Raw genomic sequence first — 23,917 nt, 5'->3', positions numbered from 1 at the left:
TTATTCTCATTTATCATCATAACACAGCAAGATGAACCAAATCATAGAAACAATGTCTCCCTCACACAGAAGAATACACCCACAAGAACAAAGCAGCCACACTCACCATATGTACAGAGAACTTTACTGGCTTCCCGAAATAACAAGATTCCATTAGGCGAGGACACATCAAACTGTAGCCTTTGAGATCTGTTCTGGACCAGCTCAGCAAAAAGCTTGAGCACTGGAGTGGTGACTTGGGGATCATGACACCAGATCTCAACGCCCCGAACCAAAACTCCTGTATAGGTGGGATAACTGCAGGACAACAGTTAAGGAATGGAACAGCTGTCAGTTTTCAACCAAATCAGGGAATCATAATAAACAACATCAAGCAAAATATGTCAAAACAATTAGAATGTAGTAGATGAGATAAAAAAAAATAAAATAAAATAAATAAATAATTAATTAATTAATTAACTGATAATAATAATAATAATAATAATAATAATAATAATAATAATAATAATAATAATAATAATAATAATAATAATAAAAAAATAAAAAAATAAATAAAATAATAATAATAATAATAATAATAATCATAATAATAATAATAATAATAATAATAATAATAATAATAATAATAATAATAACAACAACAATTACAAAGATGATGAAAACAAGTGACACTGATTGCCACGAGAGAGAGAGAGAGAGAGAGAGAGAGAGAGAGAGAGAGAGAGAGAGAGAGAGAGAGAGAGAGAGAGAGAGAGAGAGAGAGAGAGAGAGAGAGAGAGAGAGAGAGAGCAAAATTGTCAGCAAAATTGCTGACAAAGATGATAAGGAAATCACAAGCAGCCAGTGTTCCACAGGACTACAAATGACTGCCAACTGAAAAGATGAACTAACTAAACAAGACAATAATAAGTAACTCATTCTTTTACAATGATATATTTGCAATGTTGCAAATACTAATATAACCACATACTGCTAATGCTGATTCTGTCTACTATAACATAACCTATGTATTATTACATGTACTCTTCTGTAAGCTATTCATTATGATACATATCTCAGAAAGGCAATGACATGACTACTGTCATCACCATCTCCACCACTAAGATGACAGTAAACCAATAAGGATACATCCAATCAAAGAGCATCATGTAGGAAGTCTTGGTATTAAATGCATAGGCCAAGCCCCGTAGATCTCTGGCAAGGCCAATGAGCCCCTTCTTAGCCTCCTCTGCCTGGAACACTGGAGTCTCTGCCTGAGCCAGTAGCCGTCCTACACTGTCAAATGCACCTGTGGAAGGAACACTTGTGAGTTTACAGGTGGAGCATCTCTCTCTCTCTCTCTCTCTCTCTCTCTCTCTCTCTCTCTCTCTCTCTCTCTCTCTCTCTCTCTCTCTCTCTCTCTCTCTCTCTCTCTCTCTCTCTCATGCAATGATTTATCCCATCTTTCTGTCAAAAACAGTGCAAACTCAAAAACTATCCAAATTAACTTTTACCTTTCTTTTCCAACACACTTTATCATAGTAGATCCACCTGTCCATAAATAAATCAAGCAAATTATCACCACAAACACAGAGGTGGAGCATCTGATCAGTGCACAAACAAAGGCACAACTAGGAACAAAGAACCAACCACTATCATCACAGCCACTCCCACTAACATCACTTACTTGTAATTGGGATCATGAACTGTGTGAACTTTTCCTCATCCTCTCCAAGTTCCACCATGAGAAGCCGTCCAAGAGAGGTGTAGAATAGAGTCCGACTTCGCATTTCTTGCACTGACACACCAACACCCAGGAAAGGAAAATGTTCACTCTGCAATGTAAACCAGAACAGTTAGTAATGTGACTGGACAGAACCAAGACACTGGTGCTTCAGGTGCTCCCAGCTGAGAGGGGAAGTATTCAGGTTGGTAGAGTAAACCTTCACCTACTGGAGTATTATTAACACATGTTGGGCATTACAGGTAATTCAAACAAAGGTGAAGTGTATAAAAATCAAAGCCAACAAAAAGGAAATACAGGAGATTAATATAATAAAAATGCCAAGCAGAAGTTGCCACTGCATAAATGTGGCCACAAGCATTAATCAATCAGCGGTCAATAAGGTCCAAGGGGTGAGGTTCCTCAGACTCAGTGTTGTCACCTGCAGCAGTACACAAGGAATAAGGCATGGAAGCTGTCACTCACAACTGTCTGCTTCTTACTGGGGTGTCTATCTGACCATAGACACAGGAAATACTTGTACATGACTGAACAAGTTATAATACACTACTTAAGTCAAACAAAACAAAGAAAATCAAATGACACAAATATCTGTCATTACTTTTTTATTGGCCTTATTCCAGTGCTGCTCTGGGCACCCTTCTGGAGTTACTACAATGTAGGTGGACACCTCTCTATTTATCAATGCAGCACTGAGAAGACCTATATGGCCTGTAGCTGTCTGGAACATGTTCAGTCCAACTTCTCCAACTCTGATACTATTATGCATTGCAAGCTTCTTTTAGCAACAATGTTACCAGCAGCAGATGCAGAAGCATAAAGCATAGAAGCAGTAAAATGACAGAGGTCTCTTCTAATAGCTAAGACAAGTACTTTTTAAGGCATAAAAGACATTAAAGCTGTAACTACCTGATGTGTCAAGGCCAGGACAAAGAGAAATATTAGTACTGTGATCAACCCAGTAAAAGAGCAGAGCACTGCAAAGTCACCCACCTGCCCTACTTTTTGAGGAACCATCCACCTCCTCCACACCTAAGTAAACGGCCACACCTTTGCTCCACTAAGCAATCTTTTCTTTCCTATTTATGAAGCAAATATTCATCAAAAGGGCTGAATATGAGCATAATAATAAACCCATTACCTTGTAAAACTCTTCCATTCAAAGAAACCTAGTTGAAAATTTTTGTTTATTTGTGGATTTATACAACAGAATGTCTCCAAATTGCAATTTTCTTTAATGCTAGGAAGAAGAGGACTAGGCAATAATACCTTTCTCAAATAGCTGTCTTGGGAAATCTGTGATCAACTGTTAGTGGCACAGCAAATGGGAAAAATCAATGAAAATGTTACGTATGACAGATTGACAAGTACAACACATAACACACTAACAAGCATGAAACATGACAGACTGACAGGTACCAAACATGACAAACTGACAAGTATTAAACATGACAGACTGACAATTACAAAATCATGCCATAATAGAACCAAGGAATAAAATTAATGTGGACATTCACATCATAAAGCCACTAAATGATGAAGAATCTTTTGGGTAAGCTGCAAGCTCTCCTAATCATGAAGGTGGATATTTACAGAGAGCTATCATTGATATCAAGACAAAGAGAGAGGTTCCTCAAACCGTTCCTTCACCACAGCCAAACTGCACCATGTTAGTCAATAATTCCTCAAAGGTCCCACAAAAACATTTAATGGTTAATATTGTATTCTTTGTTTTCTCAGTTTGGATGCACAGTTTAGACTTACATTTTGAGGACCAGACTCTTTAAGCACTCTGAATTCTCTCTGAAAGGTAAAAAATAAGAGTAGAAGCTTAATATCATACTGAAAATGGAAGAAAAGCATAAAATCATTCCTTCTCATCATCAAACAGTTCACAGTTTTTACTTTGGAAAATCTCGTCACTTTCATCAAACTACGGGAGGTCACAAACCATTCATAATAGAGTTAGAGGCACTACATCCTATGGTGTTGCAGCCATCTGGGTCACTGGGACACCAGCAATTCATACAGATCTCTCAAAGGAAACGACATGTAATCACATGGCAATCCCTCTCAGCACTAGTAATGAAAGGCAAGCCATTTCAAAATTCAGATATGTAAGGCAAGTGCTGCCATTTACTATCTTCTCTGAGAGAATGTGTTATTTTTAAGACTTTCTTACCACTTCTTGATAATTTAGACAGGTCAAAACTTAAATAAAAGAACTGGTTACATTTAGAGATTTTCCAAAATTTAAAATGTGTTTTGTTTATAGTAAGAAGGCAAATCAAGTTTATATTATTTTAGTAGCATGATACTAAACTTTTACAGAGGAAAACAGAAAGTGAACTTCTGTTCTCCTTTATAAAAAAAAAATTAATATGCATCAAGTATAAAGTTAATGATGGTCTTGAAAATTATTCAGAGGGGCATTTCCTTAAATGTATGGTGTTCACAGCAATACAATTTCAGCTGCTTTCCTGTTCTTTCTGAAATCAGTGAGAGTAAAAATAAACTAAAATGTCTTTCAGTACCCTATTTCATTATTTCATTAACTCACATAAAATATATAAAAAGTTTGGTGGGGTGGCCTGGAAGAAACAGGCAGCCAAAGGAAGTAAGTGGAGAAGGATGTGAGGAAGGCCTTTCTCCTGCAGTGTAATCATTATGAGGCAGGAATTTTAGAACATGTGGTGAGGAACACATGTGAATACAGTGAGAAAAGAACCAAGGCATAGGTGAATTGGTCTTGGGTTGGCAAGTGAACGGAGTTCACAAAAGTTCGGACAGGTAGAGGAGATAAAGGTAAACAATCAAATCTAAGAAGTGAGAGATTAAGAGGAAGACCACAAATGAGATGGATGGATGAAAAGTGTGTTAAGATGCAATAGGGACGTGTTAGGAGTATGGAATAACAGACGAATGGAGAGCAGTTGTCAATGCATAAATGGGAAGAGACTGCAAGGACTTCTATGGGGCAATTACACTTGTCTGATCTGATCAACTCATTGAATCAGATGTAGGGAAAGTTCAGCTATCAGTAATGCTAAACCAGTTCTCTTTTGAACCCTGATATGAAGAGACCTGAGTATATTTGTGCAGCTGCTCATCACACAAGTTTGGTTTGTGAGGATCTTTCCTCTTCACCCCAAGAAATCTAAGGATTAAGTTAGCTTTCAATTTAGCATGCGTATGTTCCTTGTCTAGGCTACCCACCTTTGTGTGGATGTCAGTCTGAAATACATAGTAACCACAGAGGAGGAGGAGCATGATCATGGTAATATATTTAATCTTCTATCTCTTGTTACATGTTTCATGTAGTGGCCTGTAATGTCAAGTCTAGAACAGTAGGAAGATCAGGGCAAGGACTGCTTTTGCTTCCTATGTAGGCCTAGATAACCTACTTTGCAGCTCAGGACCAAAGCATTATACCAAACCATAACAAATGGCATTTGAATCTTCTCTTGTTTTGCAGTTAGAGAGGTTATGCACAGCCATGGTCATTTATATATATATTGTCTCTCAAGGATGTTAGCTTTCTCTAAAGGGACTCACGCACAGACAGATACTACAGTAGTAATAGTCAGACAGCAAGCTGTATGCCTTCCAAGTTATCATACTTTTAGAAAACAAAGTTTTATGTAAACACGACTCATGCTTCAGGAACTCAAAAATATCTATGCTGCACAAAATACAATAGAACAAACTTAAAAGTATATGCAAAATAAATGGGTTCAGCTCCAATGATATAAGGGTAAACTACACTGATGCAAACCCCTCATTTATCAAAGGAATTCACTCGCATGCTTTCATTAACACACCTGTGATGGAAAGATACAACTCACAACCCAGAACACTGAGATAAACACACCACTTCACAACAAACAAACACTTACTGTGTGGTTGTTCAGCATAAACTGCACAGCATCTAGTTTCACCAACTTCCTCACACTGTTGTAACTGATTGAGAGGTCTGACAGTAGCGTGAGGGTCTTTGTTAGGATCTGCTCACAGTGGCCCCAGTACTTCAAGTTTGTGATGCTGAAATGGTATATTGACACCACTTATCACTAAGCTCTTGAGTATGATATACTACATACCAGTGTTCTCATACAAAATATTCTTAAGGATAAAATACCAGATCAGAGCTCCAATTAAAAAGAAATATGATGTTTACACTTTGGCTTACTTTTGTTTACTGGTAATATAGCTTTATCCTCCTCTAGTTAAATTATTATTATTCCTCTTCCCTAAACAATCTTCTAATTAGTAAAGCTATGGAATTGCTAATGATGACACAAAACATTAATGATAAGAAATCAGCTCTGACAAGTAAGCAACACAGCAATATATTCCAAGAACAATCAAAACATACACACCAGAACACTGCACAGCACCTCAAAGACTTACATTTTTCGTACAAACACTGCCAACACCATAGACTCATCATTAAGCCCTAGGATCTCTGAGAGTCGTCTGTAAAACTTTGAAGTTTTATGGACTTGGTCACCAACATATATTTTCCTGAACTGTTCAAAGAAGGATATTGTGGCCAGCTCCCGTCTCTCACAGCCCCCTTGAGGTAGACAGGAGTCTGTGAGATTCATAAGTTGCAGCACCCTGGAAGATATAAGTTAAGTGTTAGGAAAATATAATAATTAAAAATGAGTTCCATTCTACAATTACAGTAATCTCTAACCAACCTTGAAATTCACTCATATATTATGTACTTATATGTGTACAGCAAAATATCAACCATGAAGCAATGGTTAATGTACAGTATCTCCCCTCCTCTCAGTTTCACGGTATCCAAGTTTCACAATCCTCAAGTTTCACACTGAGTTTTAAATTCTTACCATCCCAACTTTCACATATTATTTCCTCAAGTTTTGTGCTTTAGTGGCATATATATAATTCATTCCTATCATTACCATTACAAATAGTAAAAATAAATGCATATATGCTATGTATTGTATATGTATCTCCATATACAATTCACAAACCTGAAGATACAAATCCTTTATGTGGATAAACCACTTGTTAGACACAACATTAGTCATGCTGGCTTGCATGCAAGAGAGGGGAGAGAAAGGCCAGCAACAGCACAGCCGCATTGCAAAAAAATACACAAATAAATGAGGTGTTTCAATACTCTGGCGAATGTAGTGACACCAAACCTCAGCACCGCTGCATCACACCAGATGTGAGGACAAGACTTGCACACTCACATAGTCTTAGATACAACTGTGCAGCACTGTCTCACCCTGCCAAATGTGAGGGCAAAACACACATTCACACAGTTCTGGGCTGTGCAGCTGGAATAAATCAGTGTTTTCTAGTGTTTTCAATACTCCAAGTTTCATGGTCCTTGAGTTTAGTGTTATGCCTTCAGAAGAAAGCAAAGGCAAAACTTTAAAAGGTACTGCACTACACAGCTTGTATTGTCTATGACAGTGTTCTCCTGCACATATAGATTCCAGTCTCTTCTGTTGTTGCTTGCAGATGACCAAGCTTTCAGCTAGACCATAATATTTGCATCTATTTCAGTTTTTCACTTTCTTGTTCATGAATTAAAAACCTACCAATCACTCTACTTCCATTCTCTCTACATGACTAAATCACTGAGATAAAAAACTCCCTGATTAACTAACTTCTACAAAATCAGATTTCCTTGACACTTCTTTATTTCTCACTTGCTCTAAACTTGATCCTCAAACATCTCATCCCCTTTACATTCAATGTAATCTTTCATTATAACAGGTTCAAAGTCTCTATCTGAAAACCTTGAGATCAGTCACTTTTTGGATTTTGGAATTTTTTGGATTTCAGAATGAAAGATTCTTAGCATGGACTTAAAACTCTTTTTAGACAAAACATTAGAGGACTGGATGGCTCAGTGGTAGAGTGCTCAGCTAGTACTACCATTATTTATCTTAATATTTCAGTTATTCCTACTTTAACTACCTAAACTACTACTACTACTACTACTACTACTATGACAGGTTGAGAATGCCTTACCTGAAATTTCTGTGACAGAGTGTTGCAGATTTCTAACTTTTCTGGCTTTCAGAATATTTTTAATTGCATCTATAAAATGGGACAGCCTGGGATGGGACCCAAGTATGAACATTATATCCATTTACATTTCAAAATATAGTTTATACACATACCGTAAATGTAGTTCTACAAAGGCTATAAAAAAATTGACAACAAAGAAAAGGTTGTTGTGATGGCATTTGTTTGAGAGGGGCTCAATAATTGAGAATGAAAGGAAGACAGGATGATCAGAAGCACCAGTCACACAAGTTGGAAAAGCTGCACTAGCACTGGGAACAGCTGTCATTCCCTGTCACCTTGCAGCTCACAAGCTTCTGACCAAAATAGAGGGAGCAGCAACTCAATTATGCCCTATCAACTTACTATTCTTGTATCTGTCTTTCTTCTTCACCCAGTGCATTTCTTTCTCTCGAGAGAGACAGCTGTTCCAAGTGCTAGTGCAGCCTTCACCACCCATGTGACAGATACCTCTGATTTTCCTATACTCCTACCAATCTCACAATAACGGTACCCCTCTTAATCAACCATCACTACACTCTTTTCTTCAATGTTAAGCTTGCAAGGACCCATTACAATGTAAGGAGAAATGAACATGAGTGATGAAATGAGGTCATGGCAAGGGGGAAACAAGCAGGAGAGCATGGGAGAGAAAGTTACTGCCAATGATTAAAAAACTGAGCATAGCATCTTCAGGGCATGCATGACAATTTACCACTTTTGGATACCTCCCATGGATAAAGATCAAGCTCTAAAGCTTTAGTCCATGGGCACACTCTTATGTTTACACTTCACTGACATTTTTGTTTTTGCAGTGGAACCTCCCCACCACTTTGTGGAATCTTCAGTTTTTTGTCATGTCTTCATCCAAAAACTTTCAGATTTTGGATTTTCAGATAAAGGATTCTCAACCTGTACTCTAGTCCATACATAAATGTAGCTGATCTCACTATTCCTTGGATCTTTTCTTTGCATTCCTCCTGGATCACCTAGACTTTGTCTTTTCATTCCTTTCCCAACTTCAATCATTCTAAATTTCACCTCTAAATCTATTCCTCAAACCACAATGGTCACTCTTATATATAAGTACACCATGATAAAAGGTTACTCTGTTTGTAGTTGACACTTAAAGCATTTGATTACCAATAAATCTGGCTTTGCTTTATGGACATAAGTTCACAATCCAGAAATTTAGAACTGACCTACAGCTAATTTTATCGGACTTGGATGTAAACATCAATCATTATTTCTGAAATGTTATTACGACAGCCTGCAACAGATGATCCTGAGTTTTTGTGAGTGCTACAAGTGTAGTGGTGATGAGATACCCACCTGCACACCAGCTCTCCATCCATGGCATCATGGTCATCACTGGTGTTGAAAGACACCCGTCCACCAATCGCTGAGCCAATCATGTACACTAGCCAGGTTAACTGACCTGAAAGAACATACATAAGAGGGATAGAATACTTTTATTAAGGGGACCGAGTGAGTTGAAAATCTGAAAAATATCGAAAAATGAAAAAATCATCACAATGCAAGCACGATAATTTGTCATCCATGTTTAAATGCTGTTTGAATACCCATTTAAATGCCTCCCGGTCACACTCAGTCATTTAGTCAACATCGCTGCAACCGGGAGATGGTTGTAGAAAATATTAATAAAAAAATAAAAAAGTTTACGAGGAACAGTTTTCTTTATGGTGGCGTATGGAAGTTTCCTCTCACAACCTGGTGAGGGAGAGCCTCAGTGCTGTGTTGCACATGCTTAGAGAGAGGGAGAGAGTTAGTGACACTCTTTTCTTTCACCAACTTCTATACCCACTTAGTGTTCACTCACTCCCCACTTTTTGCTCTCTTTCACCATGATGGGTAAGAGGAAGTCTTCCCTTACCCAAAGGAGCAAGGTACTGGCAAAAGCATGCCAGATATTAGCTGAGAGCAGAGAACAATGTGAGGGTGTGTGTATAACCACACAGCACATCAGCTGCTCTGTCCTTCCCACCACCTCACCTCCCACTCTATATACAAGTTATGTTTCTGCCTCTGCTGCCCTGACTACTATTTCTGCAATGTTTGCTCCTGTACAATTACAGTCACTACCTTCAACATCAGTCTCCAATAGCAAGAGAATCTCTTAATGAAGAGACCAAAAATTTTTGCAAGCGATGAGGAAATCTCATTCACTGGAGATAATGTTTTAGTTTCAGTAGAGCAGCTTCAGGCACTGGTGGACAACATGCATTGTCCCAAAACATGTAATAAAGTCTCAGGCTTGACACTCACCACCAATCACTGGGGCACATGCACCAGTGTGGCATGCCCTCATTGTAAAAATGAAGCGTGCACTGTTCCATCTAAGAGATTCCAGAAGCAAATAAAACGAGTCATCTATGAATCTAACGCAATTGCAATTATGGCTCAAAATCTTGTACAACTCAAAATATACATAATATTGGGCAGCTAAATATTCCAGCATTATATAGCTATACGGTGAGACGTTCCGCCTCACTTACTGACCTTTGTCTGATAAATAAGATGGGTGGTCCATAGGCCATACATGCTCAATAATGTGAAATCCGATATAACGGGGTCCAATATAATGAGGGTTTATTGTATATGGATGAGAAGAGCATGAGCATCCCTTTAAACTTTAAAGCCCCACATCTCAGTACTAACTTATTATGTTATTGAGGTGTATTTCTCTGCCATTTATTGTCCAATTTTGATGATTCTGGTGTCATTAGAACAGGAATTAAAATTCATTAAAAAAAATGTAAAAGAATTTCAAGTGAGTGTTTATTTTTTTTTGTAGCTTAAGAGAAATAACTGACTGAAGAAAATTTTGGATTTTCTTGACAACAAAACCAAAAATTAAAATTCTATCATATAATTTTCTTAGAAAACCATCAAAGTATCTTGTGACAAGTTTTTACATAAAAAAAAAAAAACTTGTCAAAATCTAAACCAAAATGCAAAAATCTAAACCACAATTTTTCATATTTTCATTAAAAAGAAAACTATTCCTTCAGATTTAATTAAACTTATACATATAACTCATCTAAACTAACTTTATATCTCAAATAATTTGGTGCAGTTTGGTTCATAAAAAATGAAAATGGAAAATAACTCAGTTGGTCCCCTTAAGGACAACCAATAAAAAGTATACAGCATGTTTCACACTCAGCCAGCATCCTACCTTCTAATATTGCAATGTCTTCCATTGAGTGCTGCTGTGACCTGTTGTTCATGCGTGCTGTTATTAGTTCTTGGTAGCGCTGTGCAGTCTGTTCAAACAGTTGTACAAGCAGGGCACATGTCTTCCCATACTCACACCGTCCAATGGTTGACAGCTGCAGAAATAATTTATGCTGTGTCTTCACTTGTGCATACGTAAGTAATGAGAAAATTCCTGGCAACCATCCCTTTGGTTGTGTATATGTAGAATATAATAAAGGAGCCATGTATCTTTTTTCCTACTGTGTATTCTTAGACAGTATAATAAAAGATATCATTTGTAAGAATTACAGAAAACATAAGAAAATAGTGTATCCTCTTTAAGAATACGAATAATGACAATCTCTTAAGTCTTGAGTAAGTAATGCTGCTGCTAACAATGGTGACTGTGATGCATTAGTTATACCCGACCAATATATGTACATGTACTAAATTCATGAATTAATGATCCAGTGTTTGTGAAAAAAGAAAGAACTCTTTTCTTTGATTCAAGAAGACTAAAACATTACCTGGTCAAGTTGTTGCTGAATAACAGTGACATCATCTAGAGGGTCCTCCAGGCCTTCACGCAGCACCACACTTACACTCTCCAGGCGAGATGACACATACGCCCTTACTACCTCAGGGGTGTAGGTCTCCAGTAAGTGGGGCTCAGTGGCCTATGAAAATCAGATGAAGGATTTAATAAGAACATAAGAACACAAGAAATAAGGGAAGCTGCAAGAAGCCACCAGGCTTACACGTAGCAGTCCCTGTATGAAACATACCTACCTATTTCCACCTATCATCCCAATCCACAAACCTGTCTAATCTTCACTTAAAGCTCCCTAATGTCTTAGCACTAACAACATGATTACTGAGTCCATTCCATTCATCTACCACTCTATTTGAGAACCAATTTCTTCCTATCTCTTTCTTAAACCTAAATTTTTCAAGCCTGAACCGATTATTTCTTGTTCTGTCCTAGCTACTGATCCTAAGAATTTTGCTTACGTCCTCCTTGTTATAACACTTATACCACTTAAAGACTTCAATCAGGTCCCCTCTTAACCTACATCTCTCTAAAGAATGTAAATTTAACAGCTTCAATCTCGCCTCGTAAGGGACACTCCTCATCCCCTGTATTCTTTTAGTCATTCTCCTCTGTACTGATTCTAATAGACCTATATCCTTCCTGTAATGTGGGGACCAGAACTGCACCGCGTAGTCTAGGTGAGGTCTGACTAGAGCCACATATAACTTTAATATTACTTTGGGCCTTCTACTTTTAACACTCCTAAAAATTATTCCTAATACCCTATTTGCCTTGTTTCTGCCCTCTATGCATTGCTTTCTTAGATAGAGTTCAAGGCTAACTATAACTCCTAAATCTTTTTTGTACCCTGAACCTACCAGAGTTTCATTGTTTATTGTGTATTTACTGTGTGGGTTTCCTCTACCTACACTAAGTACTTTGCACTTGTTGGTGTCAAACTGCATTTGCCATCTGTCCGTCCATTTGTTCATCCTATCTAAATCTGCTTGCAAGGCGATGGCATCCAATTCTGACCTAATTAAACTACCTATCTTTACGTCATCTATAAATTTACTGACATCACTACTAATTCCACTATCCAAGTCATTGATATATATTAAAAGCAAAAATGGCCCTAATACTGATCCCTGTGGCACCACGCTAATTACATGTCCCCACTCGGATTTAGAGCTATTTATTACAACTCTGTTGCCTGTCGCTTAGCTATGACCTTATCCAACCTAACACCTCCCCATCTATCCTGTGTGCCCTAACCATTCTCAGGAGCCTCTGATGGGGTACCTTGTCAAACACTTTAATAAAGTCCAGATATATGATGTCATAACTATCACCATTATCTACTGCCTCGTACACTTTACAGCAAGAACTTAATCAGGCAAGACTTCCCTTTCATGAAGCCATACTGAGACTGATCAATCAAGTTATGTTTGTCTAAATGCTCCCTAATGTTCTTTGCTATTATTGACTCCATCATTTTACTTACAACAGAAGTTATGCTGATAGGTCTATAATTAGATGCTGAAGTTTTATCTCCTTTCTTAAAGATGGGTACTACATTAGCCTGTCTCCACATTACAGGTACTTCACTCAACTCAAGTGATTTCCTAAAGATAGAAACTAATGGCTCACTAATAACCTCGAATGAAAGCCTTAATCTCACTCTACCACTTACTTTGAAAACCACTGTAGTGTAAATATCCTTTTTACCTCTCCCAACAGTCATTATGAATCACACCAATTCTTCATTACCAGGTAAGCATCTTTTCAATGATCATTCAAATCAGTAATCACAAAATGTAAAATTATGATCACCCTGCTTCATTCCTAAAGCAAAAATGTGGCTCCTAGCAGCTCACAGGACTAACCTTCATGTAGGGGACGGAGCCCACCATGCGCTGCCAGAGGGACAGCAGGTAATGGACACTGTTGGGTGCAAATTGCCACATATTCAGGGACTCCACAGTGAACTTCGCAATTAGCTCGATGGCATCAGGGTAGTGTTCCACTGTCACCAGCTCCCCCAGCTGGTAATTGCTCTTCAGCCGCAGCAACAGCCGGCAGAACTCATGGTAATTTGAGGGGTCGCTCAGGCCCTGCCAACACACCACACACAAGTCACTCAATGTGTTCTGTGTCTCCAATAATAATAAGTTAATACTGTCACACTAAACTATGTATGGTTGCCTCTGCTTTCTTCACATCTGCATGTATTCCCTAATGAAACTTAAATTTGATATTTTGCTCCCCACTTGAATCTCCACACAGGATGGCCATGGCAAACACAGTCCAAGATACTCTGTTCATGTACAGTCTATATTCATACCACACAACAACATTTTGTATGTAACATTTTTCTGCCTCATTGAGTCCTCACTCACATTCATTCCACCACCCTTGCTCATTACACTTTCTGAACACATTCCTGGGCAAGCATCAACAAAATGTACCTTCTAGAACCTCAATGGCTCATTTATGAAGCAAAACCATCCTGGTGGAGGAGGTGGTATCCTTCCATGTATTACTACCATCTTTTCACAGCCTTCCATCTGCTCTGTCTTTTCAGACTTAAGGTTACTTCCTTTTCATAAATACTTTTCAAATTATTATTATAAACTTAACATCCCACCAAATGAGATGAAATAATTAAACTTATTAAATGTCAAAGACAACTACAAACTTACCTGTGGATTCTGTAGTATATTCCTAACTCCATTGACTAGCTGAGAGAGGAACTTGGCTCGTTCCTCATTACTAAAAAGTGTTCGCCTCACAGAGGCAATCTGCACCAAGCATGATAATGTCTGAAAAAGAATTTTAAATTATGCTTTTGTATCTAATAAAGACATGCCATGCATCAGAACTTGATTAGTTAAATATTACATAGAAAATAATAAATAAAGTAAATAAATAAATAAGTAAACAAGACTAAAAACTATATGAATACCTTCAAAAGTAATTTTCATTTTATTAGTAGAATTTCAAAATCAATTTTAATTTTTAAGGTTGTATATTACAACATACTTATCATATGCCCCACGTGCTTTTCCTTCCAAGAGTTGCCTGTGACACAATACGAGGCTTTCTTACCACAGGGGACAGTGTTGCAGGGAGGGATGCATACAGGTCAAAGAACAGCTGAACTGTTGAGAAGTCTAGGAAGGCAGGTCTCCAAGAGGTGGGGATCTGTACTGTCCCTAAGTCATCACTGCTTTCATCCACAGATGTCCCAATGAAGTCAAATGTAAGGCAGTTGAGCGCTGTAGGAGAAAAAAGATTTTTCAAACAATAGTCATCCTGATTCATACAAGTGTCACACTGAACCAAGGTCAATCAAGACAACCACAAAAACATGCTTGCCATTAACATGCCACACACCAGCAGAACACCAAAAGACTCACCTAACCGAAGCAGATGAGTCATCAACCCATGCTGACTCTCATCATTAAAATTGAGTGTCTTTGAGTTCTCAAGTGCTGTTCTCAAAAGTGTGCAGGATAGCTGGAAGATATTGTAGAGCTGAGTGTCTCTGAATGAGCTTGCAATCTTGCGGTGCTTGGTGAGAGATTTGTTTGCATCAGATTCTGAGATCTGGTTCATTTCGGCTGTCAGTTGAGCAAGGAGCTGGACACCAATCACACAGTGGTCTACTGAACCCTGGTGTTGAGAGACAATCATATTAAAATCTATTTATCTAGATCTGACACCTAACTTTCATACAAGTGTAATCAGTGAAACTTCTCAAAATATTTTTTTCAAACTGCATAACACTCAAACCACCACAAAACAAACTGATCTATCATTGAAGACCTGCTGTAAAAACTGAAGCACTAATCTCTCAAATTGCATAACACTTAAGACTGTGATTCTATTTTTTACAAGTTCTGCATTATCTTTCTCCTTCACTCAAAATTACCAATCCTCCATACCATACACCTATGGAAAAATTTATTAACTTGTAACATTTTCAACATGGATAACTATGATACACTGGATTCCAAATGTTTGTGTCTACAGACAGTTTAAGACATGTGACTCAAAGCTTTTTCTCCCTTATCTCAACAATTGTGTCCAAAATTCTCAGTTATGAGTGTGTGTGTGTGACAGCATCTACTAGAATAAAATTTCCTGCAGCCATTACAGTTATCTTTTCTTCTTTAAGTGCTACAAGGGATATAACAAGGATGACATAAGCAAAATTCTCAGGATCAGTAAACAAGATAACAAGAAATAATGGGTTCAAGCTTAAAAAGTTAATTTAAAAAAGAGATAGGAAGGAATTGGTTGGAGTCAGTTTTCAAATAGAGTGGCAGATGAATGGAATGGACTCAGTAATCAGATTGTAGGTAATGAGTCATTGGGGAGCTTTAAAAGATTAGACAAATTCATGAATGGGGATGATAGGTGGAAATAGGTAGGTATGTTTCAAACAGGGACTGCCATACGTAAGCCAGATGGCTTCTTGCAGCTTCCATTATTTTCTTATGCTCTTGTGTAGATGTCATAAACCTGTGACTATGGTGTGTACTGACTGTGTAAATGTCAAGTAAGGGAGAGTATAATTATACAGGATGCATCTAAAAGGTTATCAACAATAATGAACAAGCTCCATTTGGATGTTTACTGGTATGAAATTAGGAAAAAGTAAGTAGCTGAAAAGGGTGATAAGATGAGCTTCCACTTCCTGGTAACTTAGCACTTGTTTTTTCATATTTTTTACTGTTCAGAATAAACACCAACATGTGAACACATTAAATGAAATTCACAAGTCAGGAATTTCTCACCGATATTCCAGAAAATATAAACAAGGAACTTGAGAGACCCAGACTGTATAAATTCTGTTTAAAGAAATATACTTCATGTACTTACTTGAAGAAAATGAGACACATCCTCCACAACCTCTCTAAATGCCCATTTTTCTTTGTCCACGCCATCAAACCAGCCAAGCTTGGTGATGCGGCCAAACAAGACCACCAAGCCCTGTGTTACATAATGTACCAGCTTGGGCCGAGTAGCCAGGTAATTCAGAACATAATTCCCTGCAAGAAATTTGCAAAAATATTGTTAAATAATCTACCACCATTGTAGTGAAAGCTTATGTGCTTGTGGTCTATCTATCTATCTATCTAAGTACATTCAAGAATGAAATCCCACTTTTAAGAGAGGAGTCAAAACAAAGCATCAAGCATTACTGATTTGTAAGAACAAAAAATATAAAAGAGGTTCTCAGCCTCCTCACATCATTCCTTTAAAATTACTTTACACAATTGGTGGCAGTGCAATAAATATACAAGAATTTCTTCTTTCAAGCATCTCTGCAATATTTGTACACAGGATTCTAAGAAACCAAATCAATAATCCAACAATAATCCTCGATATATTTAATTTCTATTCAGCATATTAAGTAGGAACATTAATCAATCCATAGGGCAACTTGCATTAACCTGTATGTCATAACAAGATACATGAAGAGGTGAGTTAATGAAGAGAGCAAGTTAATAAGGACAACTAAATATGTGGCACACATAACAGGGGGAACACTCACGAATGTCAATCCTCTGCTGGAGTGAGAGTGTGCAGGGATTTCTTGAGACCAGTTTGGTGAGAGTGGTAGCTGCCAAGTACTGGGAGTAGGATGACTGGGCACGATCCAGAAGTAACTGGCACTGACTGAGTGTGGCGGCGCCTCTGCCAGACTGGAATTCCACGAGAGCCTTCTCTGCCTCCTGCCGTTGCCCCCCATTGCTGGCCTCATGGAGCTGCTTGCAAAGCAGCTCAAGCTTCACCACCTCCTGCAAAAGGAAACATCTCCCTCGATTATCCCAGTGGTGTCGAGCCTCTGTTGTTCCTGTTTGACACATGTTATGTTGCACCAGAATTGATACAGATTTTTACAAGTTATTCAAAAATTTGGAGCATATTTCAAGGATATCAATGCCAAGTAATATACAGCAGATATCAAAACTTTCAGATATATCTCCTAGTCTTTCCTGCTTAGTGGTGACAAAAAATTAATATCAGCCCAAGACTCCATCCACCTGCTGCCATCACTCCGGGACTGGGGAAAGATTGGCTCACAAGTAATCAGTAGTTAAAATACCTTAATGAGGCCTCATCTTAGAGAATATTTCTTTTGGCAATAATTTTGTCCTTAAAATATTAATGCATTTGTATACAACTTATCTTACTATGCTTTCTTTTAGTGCTTCAAACATATTACATGTAACATTTTGCAAGAAAACTATAAAATCTGATAGTATAAATCATGCAAGCAACAGGTGACAATATAATTATCACGAAAGACTAAGAGAAAGTAAGTATAAATGTCTGCATTTATGAGCAGCAGGGCAAAGTTAGTGGGATAAAATAGGAATGTTTAACTAGAGAATGAGGATGGTATCTGTGCACTAATGGATGGGATTAAGAAAGAGAACACAGCAGTACAGCAGTAAGTATTTCAGTGTGAAATTGAAAATTTAAATATAGGAACAGAGGTGTTGGTTCTAGAAAATAAGCATCAAGAGGAGCAGGATCTGAAACCAAAGGGAAGGGAGGTGTGGAAGATGAGAGACAAGGCCAGTCTCTCTTCTGGTCAACATTTTCACCTTCCACACTTCAACACAAGTCTCTGCACACCACACAGACATCCACCACTCCAGGTGAGTGACTGGTCAGTCCTGTGGGAACTGCAGAAACTATGTGATTCAGACTTTGAAAAATTGTGTTTACTGTAATAGTTTATTTATATAAATGACATTCCTTGTATAGTAATTACTTTTATGACACCTCAAATTCCACTGCAAGATCCCAGTTAATTTATTTGTTTATATGAAGCAGTTTCACTGAAGGACTTGATTTTGTTTATGCTGAGAGCAAATGGCTGAAGTGCAAATCATTAACTATGTAAATCTTTCAACAGAATCTGTGGATCTATTGCAATACATACATCTGCAATGTTGTCTTTAAATATCTTCACACTATTCATTCAGATTAGTAATTTGTCCATGAAATGTAAAACAGGTTTGGTGCTCAATAAAAATAAATTTAAAAAATAGGAATTTCTTTAAATTTAGTAAACATTTTCCATACACAGTTCAATTAATGAAATATTTATATTGAAAATATAAATATCTTTGATGCCAGGTGCAAGTCTGGTTAGATAATATAGTCCTACAATCATAATAAGATGACTGTCATCAAGTTCTTCTTGGGCATGTTACTTGTATTCTTGAAATTCATACCCGAGTGGATAAATAAAACAAAAATAAATTCTCATGGTTTAATCAATTTCTTTCAAAATTATAGGCAGAACAAATTCATTACCATCACAAGGCCTTATCTAATGAGCAATGATACGAGGGCAAATCTACACATACAATACACAATGATGCATACATGACATACACCTCACCTGAAAATATAAAATAAAAATCAATGCACTGAAGAAAACCTGAAAGTAAGTCTTGATTAAGATACAGCACAGACTGCTGTGTGTGACCCTTAGCGACGTGAAAAGCACGTTCTAGGAATGCCTTAACTCACCAATCCTCAACTTCTCCATCAGCATAGTGAGTATTTTGTGAGGCAACATGCAGATAACATGGAATATCTATACCATGTGAGCTGCAGACACCACTATCACCTACCTGGACACAAAAAGACTACAACTGTCTCTTCTCTTTTTTTGCACCATTAGACAAGATCTTTCAAAAACCAACGTGATGCACACTGAGCTACATGACGAAACAGACAAAATTCAGTAATGAGGGCTCACCACCACAATCACCATCAAAGCTATGACCTAACATAATATGAAGTTACTATATGTCACAATCAGTTGCTCAGAACTTCCCCCTATCTACACTTGACCTACCCATCATCAATCAGACCCAATATGGCACACATATTTTGTAACACACCATGACTGCCAGTGTGTGTGTGTGTGTGTGTGTGTGTGTGTGTGTGTGTGTGTGTGTGTGTGTGTGTGTGTGTGTGTGTGTGTGTGTGTGTGTGTGTGTGTGTGTGTGTGTGTGTGTGTGCACGCGCATTTAATAAAGAATAATCTTAAACCCTAACCATTTAATGATGTCAATTAACCAAGCTTCCAAGGCCAGATTCAATATATAACTAAAATATAAGAAAAATATTTTTAAAAACCTGAAATCTAAAACTACTCTGGTGTCTATCATCTTAGTACCTATCTGACACTAAGTAATAAAAGTTGCTGTATTTATTTTATTACGTACTTTGAGAGAGAGAGAGAGAGAGAGAGAGAGAGAGAGAGAGAGAGAGAGAGAGAGAGAGAGAGAGAGAGAGAGAGAGAGAGAGAGAGAGAGAGAGAGAGAGAGAGAGCATGTAATTCTGCAGGTGAGAGTAATACAACCTCACCACTGACCTTTCCAAACAAATAGTGAATCATGCATAATACTTGTTACAAATACACATATGCATAGGAATGGATGTGTATAAGCACCATGGATCAAGGATGTCTGGGTAACTAACCATGTGTTGTAATATGATTTTTTGTATCAAGATGCAGAGAAGTGTATACATGTAATGCTGTGCAATGAATCAATGCTTGCTCCAGGATGTCTTTCTTATTATACACCACTAATCATGAAATCCTTAGCAACTAATAGAAAATCCAAGTAACCCTCTTTCCTGATCTCAAAAAATAACCCACTCTTACATGTGCAGCACCTTCCTCAGGTATATCCTTGGTTGCTTTGATAAGACACTGCAGTCATCCATTGTATTACTCTGGCAACATATGCAGTGAAAAAATTTTGGTCATTAACTTCATCTCCAAAGTTTCCAAACAGATGAACCCAACTTTCCTGACAATCTTGGAGACTAACAAATATAGGTTTGGGTGAAAAAGTGTCAGAACTAGTAATCTGCATTTGAAATAAGATCGCAACAAAATGCCAATAAAATTTAGCCAAAGAGCAAAAAGCACCAGTGGCGGTAGCAGCACCAATGTTAGGGAGGACCAAGAGCGTTATTAATATTTCTGTCAGAGGCATTCAGACAGGTGAGGAGGTTGTGACATGACATTACATTCAGTTTTGGTCCACTTCAGAATTTCTGTGCAAGAAACTAGGTGCTCATTTTCATCTCCACACAAAAATCCAGGTTCATTCAGACTCACCAAGTGTACAGAGGGGGAGGCATAGTTTAGAAACAAAACTTTTATCACAGATATGAAGAATAAATTTAATCATAAATTAATCTACTCACCAAAAAAGACATGGCACATCATAAATATTATGATTGGCTGCAAATGCAAATTGACCTTAACAGCTTCTTCAACATCAACTGAAGTTTTGGTGTTTATCAGGAGGAAAAATCTTGCTGCATCCTTCCAATTGTATTTTTATTTTTTTCTGTATCACTAGGAATATCAAATCCTAAAGTTGACTCAAAAATAAATTCTAAAACCCTTGAAACTTTTTATGCATGAATTAAGAATCAATTATTTTCAACTGACACTGCTTGCAACCGACTGAGAGCATACTGTGCTCTGTAATTACCATTACTCATGTACAAACAAACTGTGAAAAATTTAGGGCTGCCCATTTACAAATTTTCTAAGGAATAATGATAGCATGTAAATTCAACACTAATGGATGCATTATGTGAAAACACAACTTTATGGATATCCTGCAGTGTCAACCAACACGTTACACATAATTACCAGAAAGCCCAATTGCTGAATCTCACTTTTTGGAGTATTTCCAATCCTAACTTAACCTCCCAGAAATATTACAATGGAAGAAAATATTAAAAGGCCACAATGAGCTCCTCACTGCTCGGCACATACAAAGGATACACTGTAGTGACAACAATTTGTGGGTAATGATTGTATGTAAGGATTTCATTCCATTTATAAAGTCTCTGAGCAATCAAATGATGCCACTTTTCCACCCAACCAATTACAGTCATCCATTGCAGGTTTGTTAATAAATTTTCATGACACATTCATTTCCACGGACTGCCACTTAAGTAAGTCACTACCTCCCACTGTTGTTTTATTAAATTTAACTTAGAAAACACTTCACTTGTGTTACCAGAGACAGCATGTGATGTTAAACAGCAGTATACTCATTCTCCTTATTCTCTTTCCTTTGGGACAAAAATTCAGAAGTCTGGTGAATGAACGGGAGTTGTTTTTTGTGGAAGGTCAAATAGTATTTTCCACCTCAGCTTTTCTCACCAGGATCCCAAGGCATGTTGGTCACACAGAAGACAATGGAAAATGGGCATATTGGTTGAAACTGCAAATTTACCGATTTTGTCAAAGAAAATCGTGCTCCATTTTTTTATTCTGAGGGGCATTATGGTATGGATGTGACTTCACTTTCCCCATCATGACCACATAGTAGTATTCAAGGCTTGACAGTCTGAGGAAAGGTGCCATATGTAAAAGAACTCTTTCATGTCTAAACTCCTACCCCCATAACTCATATTTGATTAACCTGACACAACACAGCCTCATGAAAAGCAAATATTGCCCAAAATGACTGCAATATTACCCTGTGCCAATGAGCATCAACTAATCTGCATCTGGGACACCACCACTTGAGTCTCTTTCATAACTCTGCTGTAGGTTCAGAATAACAGGGCAGGTGGTTTTGTGCCATACCAGATGACACACCTGGACCAGGATACTAAAACTCCACCACATCCCCCTTGAAGTCCCGCAAGGGAAAGGAGATGGGGAAAAACCAGGGCCAGCAGAAACCCACTTGAAAGTACCAATAACTGAGGCAGACTCAACAAAAGTAACCAAAAGATGTAACTCAACTCCTATTTGTTTTGCCATACATTTCTTAACTGAATTTGACAGCTAAATTCATTATAATTAACTGCAACAACAATCATGATATGATGATGAGACACTTGATCAACAATAACTTGACTCGGCAAACACCTCACTTTATGAGGCCAGCCAAGCATGTTTATGGCCAGAAAAGCTATCTGCAGTATTGACTGGGAAAGAGCTCGAGCACACAGGAGCCAGGCATCACAAAGGGCGACCTATGCCTGGCTAACTTAACTTGATACAACCTGCACAACAAAGGGCCTCACCCCCCCCCGACCCTCCCTCACCCAACATGAATATTTAGAACTACTCTTGATTCTCCCATGATACAATTACATGAAACATGAGCCTGCCATCATGTGAACAAAACCCCAGGCGTGAAAATACATCGTTTTGGTGCTTTATATACGTGGCAGTGTAGTGTTCTGTGGTAAATACGTATGGCTGTGTGGTGATCTGTGGCTGATCTACCCTTGGCCGGGGAGTAAATTGGGCACCATTAGAACACCAAGCCATGTCCCCGCCCATCATGGCTTAGAAAATGAACACCGAGGGACATGCTGCGTTCTGTGAGGCCTAGGTGATCTATACGCAACGTAGGGTGGCGGGTATAAGCCCAAACAACAGGCTGTCACGAAGTTTGCTATAATGACGATGTAAGAACCGCCTGTGTTTATATGGCCGTCTACTCATCTTCTCATTCACCATTTTCCACGCTAGGGCGGCAGATTATTCCCCGCACCTGTAACTCACGATAGGGGGACACACGGTAACTTTGTTCATTGAGAAAAGCAAGTGTGAGGGTAAAGTACAGGATTGTTTGCGAGCGTACAGTACCTGGTCCTCCGCCATGGTAGTGCTGCCCTCTGGCCGCCTCTCCCTCACCACCTCTCACCACCCCTCCTGCAGGAAACAAACAACGCTTTTTTTCTTTCTTTCTTTCTTTCTTTCTTTCTTTCTTTCTTGTTTCCTTTCTTATCCTTGTTCATACAAGAAAGAAAATAGTAAAGCAATGTTTTTTTTTCCTTTCTGTCTCTTCACTCCACATTTCATCTCCAGTCACCACCATTCCTGCAGAAAACAAATAACTTTTTTCTCTGTTTCGGTTTTCCCTCTCCCTCACGACCACCCTCCTCTCCCCTCTCTAGGAAAATTGATGAAAGGACGATGATAGGAAATCTGCAGCAGCACTTTGGAATAACATAATACGTTTGTAGAAATATCTATAAAAATCTTTTTTTTTGGGGGGGGAGGGGGTCGATGGATGGAGATGCAGTGATGTAATGAAAAGTGAAATGCAGAATATGAAAAAAAAGATATAACAGGAATTGTTAATTGACAGTAATAAAAGGCTTTGTTTGATGTTTGAGTGGTTTATAATGACGAAAATTTGCGCGTGTAATAGTGAGGTCTGTGTCCCAATGATGCAAGTAATTCTGAGAGTGGGAGAGGACGTGACTCCAAGAAGGTTATTGAGTGAGGTTATGGTAATAGTCCCGCCGGAGGAGGCGAGCTAGGGTTACCACAAATGGGAATTTATTACGAA

The 23,917-nt window shown here is 38.1% G+C and overlaps 1 protein-coding gene across 4 annotated transcripts in view; it reads right to left on the bottom strand.

Moving 5' to 3' along the window:
* The window catches only part of LOC135111473 (exportin-7-like), a 33,372-nt gene extending 10,039 nt beyond the window's left edge, over window positions 1–23,333 (bottom strand). For 2 of the 4 annotated variants that reach the window (XM_064024791.1, XM_064024789.1), the window contains exons 1-16: window positions 23,209–23,333; window positions 17,092–17,338; window positions 16,416–16,585; window positions 14,948–15,203; window positions 14,637–14,806; window positions 14,231–14,350; window positions 13,415–13,642; window positions 11,524–11,673; window positions 10,977–11,130; window positions 9,110–9,215; window positions 6,134–6,343; window positions 5,620–5,764; window positions 3,488–3,526; window positions 1,667–1,814; window positions 1,129–1,288; window positions 107–297 (exon numbers count right to left, since the gene is read on the bottom strand). In XM_064024791.1, the coding sequence (XP_063880861.1) occupies window positions 107–297; window positions 1,129–1,288; window positions 1,667–1,814; window positions 3,488–3,526; window positions 5,620–5,764; window positions 6,134–6,343; window positions 9,110–9,215; window positions 10,977–11,130; window positions 11,524–11,673; window positions 13,415–13,642; window positions 14,231–14,350; window positions 14,637–14,806; window positions 14,948–15,203; window positions 16,416–16,585; window positions 17,092–17,338; window positions 23,209–23,223 (2,509 nt within the window). In that variant the 5' untranslated portion in view covers window positions 23,224–23,333. The remainder of the gene's footprint in view (window positions 1–106; window positions 298–1,128; window positions 1,289–1,666; window positions 1,815–3,487; window positions 3,527–5,619; window positions 5,765–6,133; window positions 6,344–9,109; window positions 9,216–10,976; window positions 11,131–11,523; window positions 11,674–13,414; window positions 13,643–14,230; window positions 14,351–14,636; window positions 14,807–14,947; window positions 15,204–16,415; window positions 16,586–17,091; window positions 17,339–23,208) is intronic. The other 2 variants (XM_064024793.1, XM_064024792.1) reach the window with 1 other exon arrangement.
* Window positions 23,334–23,917: the final 584 nt, after the last annotated feature.

The sequence above is a fragment of the Scylla paramamosain genome, chromosome 22, assembly GCF_035594125.1.
Source record: "Scylla paramamosain isolate STU-SP2022 chromosome 22, ASM3559412v1, whole genome shotgun sequence".
Lineage (NCBI taxonomy): Eukaryota > Metazoa > Arthropoda > Malacostraca > Decapoda > Portunidae > Scylla > Scylla paramamosain.
Note: the sequence above shows the minus strand (reverse complement) of the source record. Positions and strands in the feature narration are given on the sequence as shown.